The following is a 13,696-nucleotide window of genomic DNA, read 5'->3' on the forward strand; positions in this document are numbered from 1 at the left end:
TTGATGTTTTCTCCCAAGAACTTAAAAAACCACAGATATATATTATATATCAGTGATGCTTTAATTCTTTATAAACCAATATAATGACGATAATCTTTGTAGCAGTTGTTCTGCTTTTAATTATTATACAAATTATTATACTGTATCTGAAAGGCAAAGCTGACATCCTTTTTAAGCATGTTTGTCTTCAGGTCCTTGTTGTTCTTGTACAAATGATAGATTCATCATGTCTTTATCAGGCAGTAGCTTGCCTTTCAAATTTTATGCAGATGCTGAATTGCTGCTACCCAAATGCCTTTATATTGTATCATCTTAGAGTGTGCACACATCTTAAAATAATTATATCATAGATAAGGAAGTCATGTAAATTATGAATTTCTAAAGCTTTTTATTACTGTTTCTGTAAATGCAAAGCTATTTGCAGTCCCTGCATTTTCAAGGGCAAATAGTGACTCTTCCCAGGTTATTTATAGCTTTAAATTATGGTAAATGTTCTCCCATTGGAAACAAACAGATTTGAGACAGACATTGGTGAATAGTGACTGGATTTGAAACCTCACTCAGGAGAGGGGTATCAGGATGCAGTGAAGGGTGATTGCCTTCCTACATTGGAAGGCTGAGCCCCAAGGAGTGTAGTTCCCAGACTCCAAACCTGAGAGTTGGTTATAAGATCTGTCAACAGGGCCTGTCATGGCAAGCAGTGAGACAGGGCCAAGCAGTCTGTGCAGGGGCTCTATCCAGGAGTACAAAGAGATGACGCCAGAGGCAAGGCTCAGAACAGTGTTAAGTATGAACGGACTATGCTGGGAGGGACTACCTCTGGTGTTGAAACTATCCATGAGGCAAGGCCAGAGATGGAGCTGGTGACCAGCACTACTATGATATCACTGAGCCAGGGACAGCCCTGGGATGAGCTGAAATGGGGTCCTGAGCCTGTGGAGGGAGGCTCAAGGGGAGGCTAGGCAGAGACAGGTCAGTAGTGCTCTGAGGGTCTGATGGCAGCTTATTAAGATTTGGTTTAGACAAGAGTAAAGGGCTGGTCACTCAGCCTGTGAAAGACAAAGGATAAATGAAACACTTATTTCTCCCTTTTCACAATTCTAAAAGTACAAAAGCAGCTCATAAACTACAAAGTGTAATGAAAATTACAGACCATTTTCCTTACATCTAATATGGCAAGGTAGAGTAAGCATTAAATTAGAAACGAGTCATGTTCTAAGGGTCTAAGGTTACATAGAATTAGTAAGACTGTGTTGCAAAGACCAACTATGAGAAAAGGAGACTAGTTGACCAACTATGTACAACATCAAAGAAAATCATCAATGTTAGTGTTATGTAATCTTAATGATGGTGAGAGGGTTTATTATCCTGCAGTAAACATTCTGTTAGAATATCCACAGTGGAACTTCATCCTCCACATCCTTCTTCTTCATTTTGAGGGCAAATCTCTCTATAATTAGTGAATCAGATGGGAGATAGTCTTTAGAGATTTTTGGAATTAAATATTTTTTTAATGCTAATTGCTCATCAAAGTACCTAGAATCTTACATCAATGCCTGAGGAACATCACACTCACTTTATCAAGTGTCTATTCAGAAAATTTCAAGGTGACTGAACTTTTTAAGAAGTGCTTTTATCCTAATTTACGCTCAAAATTAGAGTTCTTCAATTACTTTGTTGTATCTTGCATATTTCTTTTTCAAACGTATTAAGTTTTTACAAAACCACTACTCTTCACTAAGCAGAAGATAAGAAAATATTACAGTATTCTGCTTTTCTGCTGTTGTTTTTGCTGCAAACAGCTAGTCTTTGAAAATTTACTGTACATAAAAGGGAGCTGAATTCCACAAACACATGGTGAATATACTTAGGAGAGCAGGGTTGTTATTGTACTAATTTTTTAAGTATTTCAGAAGCATATTTAGTTGTCTGAAAATAAAATAAATTAAAATTCTCCATTAAAATTGTATTTGTAGCATTAAAACTTTGTTTTGTCAATTTTGATGGAGGCAGAATTTCAGTTTGACACAAGAATACACCCAAAAAGCAAAGTTGCAGAGTAGTCAAGGAACCAATGCAAGTGCAGATTGTTAAGGTTATATATCTTGCATGCCAAAACTGTGCCATTATAGGTGGAGTACTGTTTACCTATGCATATGTAGTTGGAAGAAAAGCTTTTTTCTCTCATTCTGAAGGACAGTGTTTCAAAGCCACACTGGAGATCTTTGAATTTTTCCTCTTCGTCTAACTTTTCATACTTAGGGCTATGAAAGGAAGTGTTTTATTCTCTTCTATGCTGCTAGTCAATCTCCCTTTAGAACTAGTTAACCATACAATCACTTTTTGTCTATCTTTAAACATCACTGTTGAGCTAACTTTGAGTATTGTCTATAATTTTACTGCCAGATTGCTATAATTTTTGTTTCTTTTCTTTCTAGAAGAAAGAAATTATGGTTTCAAATTTTCAGTTAACCCATTGGCATAATTATTATAATGAGCATACTTTTCTTATGTATTCATCTGGATATGTTGTTTCCATCAAGTGTTTCAGTTCAGGCTGGATCCATATGTTTTTTTTGCTAAAACCTCTCCTCACCTGCAGATTCTTATTTCTTTGTGTCCATAGTTACGACCTGTAAAGAGGGAGGAATGTACTTGTACTAACAACACTAGATTGTTTTAAACTTAGTTTTTATTTCATACAGAGGCTTCTAGGAATGAATAGAAACTGCTGTTCATCCATTATTCCCTTGCCCTGAGAGTAAATAACTCGATGCACTATCCAAAGCTTTCCTTTCCTAACTTTTTTGCATGAGCAATTTTGATTGAACCAACCCTGGTGAATTATCTGGAACAGAAGGACACCCTGCTGACCTGGATCCCACAAGGTCCACAAGGTACTATAAGATCATTAGAAAGCCATTGTAATCTTTTTTTTTCTTATCTCTCCTGAAGTTACACTTTCCCTTCTCAGCCACAGCACTTCCTCAAAGTACGTGTCAGGTAGTTTTCAGCAAGCTGACGTTTTAGTGACTATTTTAATCCATGGTTCAGTGAGATGAGATATTGAACTTTATCTTCTACAGAGGATTCTCAAGCATACTATGTATTTCAGGTGTCTGCATTCTGCTGCAATATGTTTGTCTTTTAATAGAAAAAGCACTATCCACAAATCTTATCCATTACCCATCATACAAAAATTTACTTAATTCATTAGTAAAGAACATATTAAGCAATGTAAATAGTGTGCAAAATATAAATGTTTGATAGCTCATCATGTTAAGTGCAAATGCTGTTATTGACATTACTATCTTACACAAGACTGGGAAAATAAACATTGCCAGCAATCAGTATTCTTCTAGTTCAGACAGAATGTTTCTTGCTTTTGAAATAATTTTATAACTACTTGATATGTTTAAGTGACCTAGAATTACGGAATCATAGATTGTTACAGGTTAGAAGGGACCTCTAAAGATCATCTAGTCCAACCACCCTGCTAAAGCAGGATCAACCAGATCAGGTCACACAGGAACACATCCAGACTTCTTTTGAAAACATCCATAGAAGGAGATTCCACACCTTCCCTTGGCAGCCTGTGCCAGGGCTCCCTCTTACATCAAAAAAGTTCTTCCTTAAGTTTGAATGCCTACATTCATTATCCCTAGTCCTATCACTGGACACTACAGAAAAGGGTGATGCCCCATCCCTTTGACATACACCTTTCAAGTATTAATGAGTTCCTCCCTCAGTCTTCTCTGGGACGAACAACCCCACTTCTCACAGCCTTTCCTCATAAGAGAGATTCTCCTGATCCTAGATCATCTTGATGGCCCTACACTCGACTGTCTCCAGAAGTTCTCTGTCCCTCTTGAGCTGGGGAGCACAGAAATGGACACAGAACTCCATGCGAGGCCTCACCAGGTCAGAGTAGAGCGGGAGCAGAACCTCCCTTGACCTCCTGGCCACACTCTTCTTGATGCATCCCAGAATGCCATTGGCCTTTTTGGCCAGTAGGGCACATTGTTGGCTCATGGTTAGTTTGTTGTCATAAACACAGCAGCACAGCCTTCTGAGGAATCAGCCAGTCCTCCCAGTTTGGTGTCATCAGCAAATGATTCATGTTTCCTAACGGAAACTTTTGGAAAGGGCAGATTATACTTTAATATAGAGACATCCATGGAATAATCTTAAATTTCTCCAGTAAAATTGCCAGGAGACAAAAATCTGCGAGACAGGAGGCATATTTACTTTTGGTTATTGTTGCATAAAACACTGTCACCATCCTTCAACCCTTACTGCTTCTTCAGTCATCTTTTGGTTTTTTGTCATTACATTCACAACTTTGATGAACTTAGAAATGCTGCACAGTTCTATGACAGTAACATAACATATCTTGACAATGAAATGACACTTGTGCATGAAATCACACTGATACTAATTTTACTTTTTCCTTGAAATATAAGAATTTAAAGGAGTTGTTTTCAGACTTTTTGAATTGCAATTTACATATGCCAAACATACTTACTGACGCTATACAAATATTTTGTACTGTCCTTTACACATTGTGAGATCTAATGATATACTGTTCAGGCATTTGTAAACAACTGCTGCAGAATAGATATTTTTACTGAATAGGCAGGTTTGGGTTTTGTTTGTTTGTTTCTTTCTTATGTATTTAGGTGACATTTCTTTGCAATTTTTTTTCTTGTTCATAATTTACCAGGGACAGTTTTGTGACTCATTCCACAATACTAGCACCAAGAAATAAACATCTAGTGTATGCCCCAGTTATCACCTGTCAAGGAAGGAAATTGAAAACTGTGAGATTTCTACTACTGTTTAAAGACTTTTCTACCACATGACAGACTTAAGTGAGGAGTTTAGTTTTTTTTGTTGTTATTGTTGGTTGATTGATTGTTATTTTAAAAGAGCCTAATCTTGCCAAAGTAACAGAGTACTGTCATGACTTCACCAGAGAAAGTCATGAAGCATTTTTCAGAGTTCACAGGATCCTGCAATTATTTGTTTCTTTAAAGGCAGTATGATGGAGGAAAAGAATGAAGTCATTTTAAACGTGTATAAAGAACATTTTTCAAATTTAGAAAAGCAGCAGGGGGAAAAAAAACATGTTTTCAGATAATTAGATCATCGAAGTTAGCATTTATAGGGTGAGAATCAACTCCTTAAAGTTACTGTAAGTGACTGAGCCAATGGAAAATGGCTTGCTTCAATTAAGTTAAATTCAGGTTTAGGAAAAGGCCCAAAATGAATATAAGGAAAATTAGAAAATGAGAATTTTCTTTTCTGTATTCTGCCTTATCAGGAATTGCCTTACTACTGTTAATTTGATCTCTGTTATGTTTTTTAGGAAGCATGTGTGTATATTTGTGCATTTTCCTCACAGTGAGTATTTATTACAATTTACGAAAAAAAGCCTTTGTGGCATTTCCCCGAAGAGTGTTAGTGTTGAGATACAGCTGTATTTCTATTTCTGTCTCAATGGGAAAATGAGATACTTGGTGACAGAGATGCTAGAGGCTTTCTATGTAATTTTTGTGTCAAGCAATGACACCTTCTGCAGAAAACAGCTTTCTTAAAAATAAGTTAAAATTCTTGTGCAATATATTTATCCAGGAACAGTCACCATATTTTCAATGCTGTGGTTCATGCAAAAAAACAAAACCACTACTGAAAATCCAAAGTTCTGAATACTGTGTAAGGATTAAAAATATTTAAATTCTTATTGCTGTATTAAGAAAAAGCAACCAAAAATCCTTGGTTCTAAAAGATTATTAGTCTACTGTTCACCTATGGAGTCTAGCAAACTTATAGTCGAAAAGTGTGAAAAACCTGCTGACATTGATGCAACTTAAAATCAAAAATTAAGTCCATAACTAGCATATATTCTCTTAGCTTTTTGTTAGATGTAATTAAAAATCTTTTTTTTTTAAGAAAAGACCTTAAAGGACTTTTAAAAATCAGAATTTTTAATGTTACTTAAAAAAATAAGTTACAGCTAGACGGCTAGTAAAACAATCTCATCCTTAAAAAAATCATTGCTGAAAGAAGACTGTTTCCAATTAATGACATAACACAAGCCATTTGGTGATAAGTATTTGACTTCTCAACTTATGCCTTTTGATTTAAAATCTAACTGAACACATTACAGCATCTAGGTTTCAGGCATACTCATTGCAGCAGTGAAGGCATTTTCTGTGGACTTGTTTTGAGGTCCCGCTTAGGATGTTCCTTTTTATTTTATTCTCTCTTGCTTGTATTGTTTTAACAACCAATTTTACTACATGGACATTTTCTAAAATAGTCAATTGATGAAGCATTCACCTGGAACATGAGATGTTAAGTATCCATTTTGAATCACCTATGAATGATGTGAGGCAGATTTTATAACCTCGCAAAAAACTTCCAAAGCTGGAAGGCATCAGTTTCACCGTACTAACCTTGAACTCTATCCATTTTCTTTGTTTGAGCTTTTGATTTTTAAAAGGAATCAAAACCAGAAGTGTAGGCAACAGCTAATTTTGCTTATGCCATTGAGGTAGACCTGAGCCTCTGAGAGTTCCTGTACATGAAAATAGCTTCCACGGTTGCATCATATGTTTAAAATGCAACCTCGCTATATTATTGTAATAAATACAGTTCTATTTGACTTGACAATATGAGTGATATATACATAGATCAAAAGAAGGCTTTGGTTGATAAAACTGTTTCTTTTTGTTATTCTTGTATTTATAAGTCTTTCTTTGAGGGCTTTAAGCTTTATAGGTACTGCACCATTTCCCTACAAAAATATTTATAAATAAATATGAATGCATACATACATATATGCAAGTATATGTATATATTTGCATTTCTTTCCCAGTAATGGTAAATATTGTCTTTTGATGTATACTCAAAAAAGATGTGTTTGGATATGCTTTCACAGTCAGAACCTATTTAGTGAATTTGTAATTGCATAGTAAGGTCCTGTGGTTCTTTGAGCAGTATTTATTAGACTCACACAGAGCAAGGAGCTGACTCTTGCTGGTACGCTGGAGGCTGAAGATATCAGCTTCAGGATTTCCTATGGCATCACTTAGTGCAGTGACTGAGAAATGAGATTTTGATTTCAGAATGCTTTACTCAGATCTACAGTGAAATGTAGTATAACACTTTGTGATATCTACTCACTGTGCCTCTGGAAAATTAACCTTCATTTCTAGCTTCTAAAATTCTAAGGATCTATATTATTTATAATTGCCAGTGGTCATGGTACTTAGTTAAATTTTAAACTTCACTATAAATGTTAACTTTGCACAAAATTTAACTCACAGAAATCCTGTATTTCTAATTTTATATTCTATATTGACAAGCATTTTATTGCCTGAATTTTCTGAAGTTGCACATCAACGTAGATAAATGATAGTTCTTCACCTGTGATGCTAAAACGCTGAAGCTTGTTCACAATCAATGAATTATCGAACATAATAATGTATGTTTCTCTGTGAACATAAAGACTGTTATAAAAACAAGATAACACAAAATGATGCTATCAAACTGTAGTCTCTCATTCCCTCATCTTTAATAAAGTTGTAATCATGAATGTAATAGATTTGTGTTTATTTCTCAAATGTCTTGAAATGTAAAGTTGTAAGATGGATTCTATATGAAGTCATCATTGTTTAACCAGTTCTTCCCATAATGTGCTCCCTTACACCTGCACTGTTTCTTATATCTAACTCATTCTCTTCTAAGATGAATATATTTTAAGATAATTGCTTTCAAAGAATGTCTTGGGTACTCAGTAACCTGAGTATCAATGGAAGTGCAAAAGATCCATGATCTCTTTTGAAGTCAAAGCTTGTACTATGTTGTACCTTTTGAGATTTTGCTCAGTTACTGTACAGTTCTGTGATTAAAAAAGGTCAATATGGAAACAACATTGGTTTCACCTGAATCTTTATTTATTATATGTAAGAACCATTGATCACAGCCCTTTCTGCCCTCATTAGGTTACATTTTTTGCATAAAATGCTTTAAAGAATATAGATAGCATAGATATTACTGTCTTGCTTTGCTATAAAAACTTAAGCTAGCTTGGCTAGACAGTATATTTTCCCTTTTAACACACTGAAATGTGAGCTGTTAGTCCTGTCAACCATTCCAGAACAACACTGATAATCATCATGACTAGCTATATTATGATTTAACAGAATGTTTAGCCCCTACTTTCACCAACTACTCATACCCCTTAATCACTGGAGGACAGAAATAATAAAAATTAAAAATTTCTATTCACATCTTAGAGGAAAAGGCTGAGCTACAACCTATGATCCACCTCTTTCCCATCCTAATAATATTAATTTCTGATTTAGTGCAGAGAATATGTTAGTTTGAACTTGCTTACAGGATTTCAGCTCATCTAAAAGGAAATTGCAACAGTTTCTGCTGATTCCTCTGCTTCATTCTTATGCTTCACCTGTCTCAAAAGAATGACCAGATTTGGTTTTAATTAATTGTTCATTGCATTGTGAATCTTTATCATATAAGCTATATGATAGAAAGAACAAGATGCTATTTTGCAGGCTCAGTGAGAAGATCAGATTTTTTTTTTTTTTTAAATTTGATGAAAGTTGTTTGATTCAAGAGATCTTTAAACATTTAACAGGGACTCAATGAATTTTCAGTCTGTACACATAATTGGAACTCAAGCTCCTTAGTAAAGGTGGTGTGTGCATGTGTTTTTTATATAGTGATTTTGGATTATGTTGTTGTTTGGGTTTTTTTTTCAGGAAAAATAGATCATTTTTGGTGCATCAAATTGTTCACATTCTATTCAGCTTTTCCACAATGTCAGACTAGTTACTTCAAGGTTGTTTTGGCACCAACATATAATCAGTGTTTCTTTCTTCTTTTTTACACTTTAGGAAGCAACCACGGAAAGACAGAAGATGAAAGCTCCTATTCCTAACTTGATTCTCTTGTATGCTACTGTAACTCAGAGCTTGAAGGTTGTGACCAAAAGGGGATCAGGTAAGTAAATCTTTATCTCTGTGGTTGTGATGTGTTTTGGAAAGAAGTGCTTAATATTTGCAAATACTTAATAGGAGGTAGTTAGGGTGGTTTGAACATAGTTAAGAGGATTTAAAATTTTGTAGCAAAGTAAAAGTAGCTTCTGTATTTATTTAGACTATGTTAGTTCACGTGAACGTGATGAAAAAAGCAAAAATGTTATAATCAGATATGTAATATGAAATCGGTATAATAGTTTATCTGATGAAGGAATGTTATTCCCAGAACTATTTAATCTACTTAAGAAGACTTTATTGTAGTCAATGTTGTTACTGTGAGCTACTAAATTTATCTCATTGACTGTATACTGTATGGTGAAGAATCTCTTGGAAATGAAGATCATGAAATTTTGGTTTAAACTACTTATTTTATTAATACAACAAATAGATCAATAACAATGAATTTAATAATCCTGAAGAGTAAAGATCAAAATATATTTTTGAATACACATGTTTCTGATACATTTGAAAAGTTTAATTCAGCAAAGAAAAGACAAACAAACCAAATGGAAGGTGACATATCTAAGAAACATCTTTGATATTTTTACTATATCTTTATGTGTAGGTAAGGGGAACACCAATACTGAGACAGTTGAGTGGGATTTGGTTTCATTTTGTTTCTGTTACCTTGAAATTCTAATTTTCCCCTTTTTAACTTTTCATTGGATAATGAAAAAATTTTTGAGATACTACTTTTACAAACTATCTTGCTCTGTTTCACTAAAAGACACTAGATCCTTCATGGAAGTCTTAATGTTATGTTGATGGAATTAGTTAATTAGATTTGTTACTACTAGTCATTTTCCTTTTGGCATTGGAATGGTTTAGGTAGTGTTTGTTGCACTGTTCCAGAAGTCTTTTTTTTTTTTTTTTAAATTCTGTTTCCAGATGAAGTTAGTTGTTAGTTGTCGTAAATGTATGCTTAAGGAGGACATAGGTTTTTATACATTTTGAACAACAGCTTAAATCGTATCTTGTATTTTCAATGGACTATGAAAGTGATTAAGTCTACAATATTTTAATGATTGCAAATGTAGATGGAAGGAAGGCAGGTAAAGAATACTACTACGAAGTAAGGTATTCCTGAGCTAAGACTTGAGATTACAATATATTTGGGGTTATTTAAACTCAGGAAAACTGGAATATACAGACTGTGTGCAGAGCAAAGGAGTTGGTAATGGATTGATATATTGAAGCCTAGATAGAAATCATATATACTCTTTGAATATGTCTGTGTGAAGTTGTTCTGTTTCCTTAAGATTTAATACTTGTAAACTTTAAGTTTAGATCCCTTTATTCAAATTTAATATAAACATTTTTGGTCATTTTTTAATTAAAGCTTTTACATTGGCATTTTTGGGAACTGAAAAATAGCCAGTAATCATATATGTGATATGAATGTGACAATAACAAGAATTTAGGTTGTCTTTGCATTTTATTTCATAGTTTTTGCCTACATCCTCTTCCTCTGATTAACCAATGCAAGGAAAAGTGGTAAATACACATTTTTAGTTCTGCTTGGGAAACTAATATAATTCCCATCCACCAAAAGAGAAGGCATACAATACTTTTTAAGATGTAGAGAGTATGTTCCCATCGTGATGCTATAATAAAAAACAAAAACTGTAATGGAAACCCTTGTCTCATACCTTACTGTAACATGAGGTTTTTGATGTTTTCGTGTGAGATCTGTTTATCCTCTACATAGATTCACCAGATGTATCACCAAGAGATCTAATGAAGAACTTCCATAGAAGTAGATAGAATATATAAACATGTGTAATGCTTCTTGGTTTGGTTTTGTTGTTGTTGTGGTTTGATTTCATTTGGTTTTTTCCCTCCCTTCAGTGCTCGGGAGGCCTATTTTGCAATCCTGAAGTGTTTCTACAAAGAAAAAGTCATTTATTTTTGGAGAAGATTTAGCAAAATAAGATTCATTTATCCCACACATTTATCCACAGAAATAGTTGTCTAGAATTAATGCAACCTATATTAGGAAGTAAAAAAAAAAATCAGCTTAGGAAACAGGTTGATTTTTATGTGAACGTGTTAACGAGACACAGAAGATAGTGAGGACATGGTTTACATATCTTTAGTGAGTTCTACCTGTGAGTTAACTTTGTCTTTTGTCAGCACTAAAATAAAATGAATAGCAAAATAAAGATGTTGGTACATTTTTATGCTTTTGAGATCTTATAATTATAAATGTAAAGTTGTAGTGTCCACCTTTTAGAGATGCGTTGCTTTTATCTACTTCCTTCTCTGTTAAAATTAAAGCAATGTAATAAAAAGAAAGAAGTTGTTGCATTAATATGCTAAATATTTGCCCTAATTGTGACTTATTTCTTCTAATTCACTGTTATTGAGCTGATTTCTAAGTAACAAACCTGAAAACACAGATCTTATGTTGTTTATAAATTTTAGTTCAGTATGTTATGTTCAAAAGAGCTCTATCCTTGAAAATGTCTTTTCTATACTGTCAGTTGGACTTTTCCTGGTAGAGCACTTAGATAAAAAAATCTAAGTTTTTTATCAGCTTTGCTAAAATGATAGTAATTAATAAAAGTACGAGTTTCTTCATCTGGTAGAAATATATTTCTAACCATTTCTCTGAACTATTGAGAACGTGAAACCTACCTTTACAAAGTCAGTGAGGATTCACAGAATGTCAAAAATGTGGACTAATTTGTAGTTTCAAATTGTGGTTTTATTTCTAAAAATCGATAACAATTATAACTGTCTATTGGTTTTCAGGACTGAAGTTACTTCAAATAATTAGTTATATGTGTAAACAATAAGGATTAGTATAGTATTCTTGTCTGTCATTTTGTTGGTTGAAAAACATTGCAAGAGAAAGTTTAGATTGTACTGTGTTGGACTAAATGTCTGATCATGAGAGCTGTCATTATGCAAATGACTTAATGACATTACTTAAAGACTGTCCTTGAATCTTTCTACCACTGTATGCTATTCATCAGTTAAATATAATTCAGGGTATGAAGAGGAGAGTGTTATTCAACTATTTATTTCATTAGCAGGAAAACGTGCTTTATATTAGCTTGCTCACAATTTTGTGACTTATTTAACATTTTATCTTGTATGTGTGGTTTTATTTCTAAGTGAAGATATATTTTTTCATTTATTATTTCACATAATTTCTGAAATACAATGAATAGTTTGAAATTAACATAAAATGATTTTATTTTACATTTAGAGCATGTAATAATGGTGTTTGTTAAGTAAGAAAGGCTGTATGAGCATTTCCTATAACACTTCCATTAAAAAATACAAATGATAGAAAAAAATTCTTCAAATACCAACATATGAAAAACTAAATTAGTCTTAAACATGCCTAAACTTTCCCTTTCAATTATAGTTGAATGCACAACATCTACAAGTTGTAATGCATATTCAAGCGAGAAAGAAAATATCCTTTGCCTTAAACTTTGCCATTCCAAAGTGATTTCAGAGTAGATGTAATGTCTATTAACTAGATATTTTAGGTATTCAATGAAGTCTCCATAAACTTCTGTAGGGGATTGAAAGCCAGCCACAGTTAACTGTAAAGATGAACTTGTATTTGGCATACACAACTATCAGATGTGACCTGCTAAATGGGAAGCTAACTCTTGCATTGCTTCTAATCTTTTTTAAGCATTTTTAAGCATTTCTATTTTCTTGTGTAGTAGAAATCAATGTTTTCCTTCTAATGTCAAAGCCCTGTCTTCATAGTTGAAGAATAAATTAACTGGGTGTATCCACTTTCTTGGATTTTGCCTAATTACCTTACAAAGCTTACATCTTGTGTAGTGTGTGTGTTAATGAGGGAAGGTGTTATTTGCTTTCTTACTTACACATTTCTTTTAAAAGTAGAAAATCTTCAACAATGATACCTTTGAATATACAGTAATGAGGTCAAGTGATATGAATGATTACTTATGCTTGCTGGGAGGGAGGTCTAGATGATCTAGAGACATGAAGAATGTGTAAATGCTCTGCCTCATTCAACACTTTCACTCTCTGCCCTGAACTTTTGCTATGTATCTGACAGAACCTGGAAGACCTTCTGAAATTATTATAACCCATGGAAAGATTTTACAGCTTAGTATTTCTACATGGCATCAGAATGTTAAAAGAGCAATTAGGATCCCTCAGCACCTTGTTTAGACAGCCAAAACATCCATATGCCCATCCTACAAACATGTCTGGCAAAGACATTTATGCCAGTTTCAATATGAACTCCATCTTCTTTCTTAATTTTTGAAGGAAAAAAACCTACCTGATTATTGTTAGGAGAAAAGGAATAACTTGCTTTTTGTGAATCAAGGAATACTGGAAGAAAGTAGATATTAATAACTAACTTAATTAGTAACATTTTGCAAATTCAGCAATTTACAGTATTCCTTTAGTATTTGGTTTTTAACCTTTTTTTTTTTTTTTTTTTTTAAATTACAACTCTATATGGAAAGTGTGTATTTTTCCTTAAACGAATAATCTTTTACAATACTGCATGTTTCTTTAGCTATAGAATGTTATACGTGTGGCATTGCTGTGGAATAATTTTCAACATACGATTTTCATTTCAAAAACCCTGAAGAGCAATCTTGTTTGAAGAAACACTAGTTTTG

General features: G+C 33.5%; 1 protein-coding gene across 1 annotated transcript in view; it reads left to right on the top strand.

Annotated features, from left to right (window-relative positions):
• Positions 1-13,696, top strand: part of IL1RAPL1 (interleukin 1 receptor accessory protein like 1) — a 685,866-nt gene that overhangs the window by 76,397 nt on the left and 595,773 nt on the right. Inside the window, exon 2 of the mRNA XM_061988597.1 lies at positions 8,925-9,030. Coding sequence (XP_061844581.1) covers positions 8,949-9,030 — 82 coding nt within the window. The 5' untranslated portion in view covers positions 8,925-8,948. The remainder of the gene's footprint in view (positions 1-8,924; positions 9,031-13,696) is intronic.

This window comes from Colius striatus, chromosome 1 (genome assembly GCF_028858725.1).
Source record: "Colius striatus isolate bColStr4 chromosome 1, bColStr4.1.hap1, whole genome shotgun sequence".
NCBI lineage: Eukaryota > Metazoa > Chordata > Aves > Coliiformes > Coliidae > Colius > Colius striatus.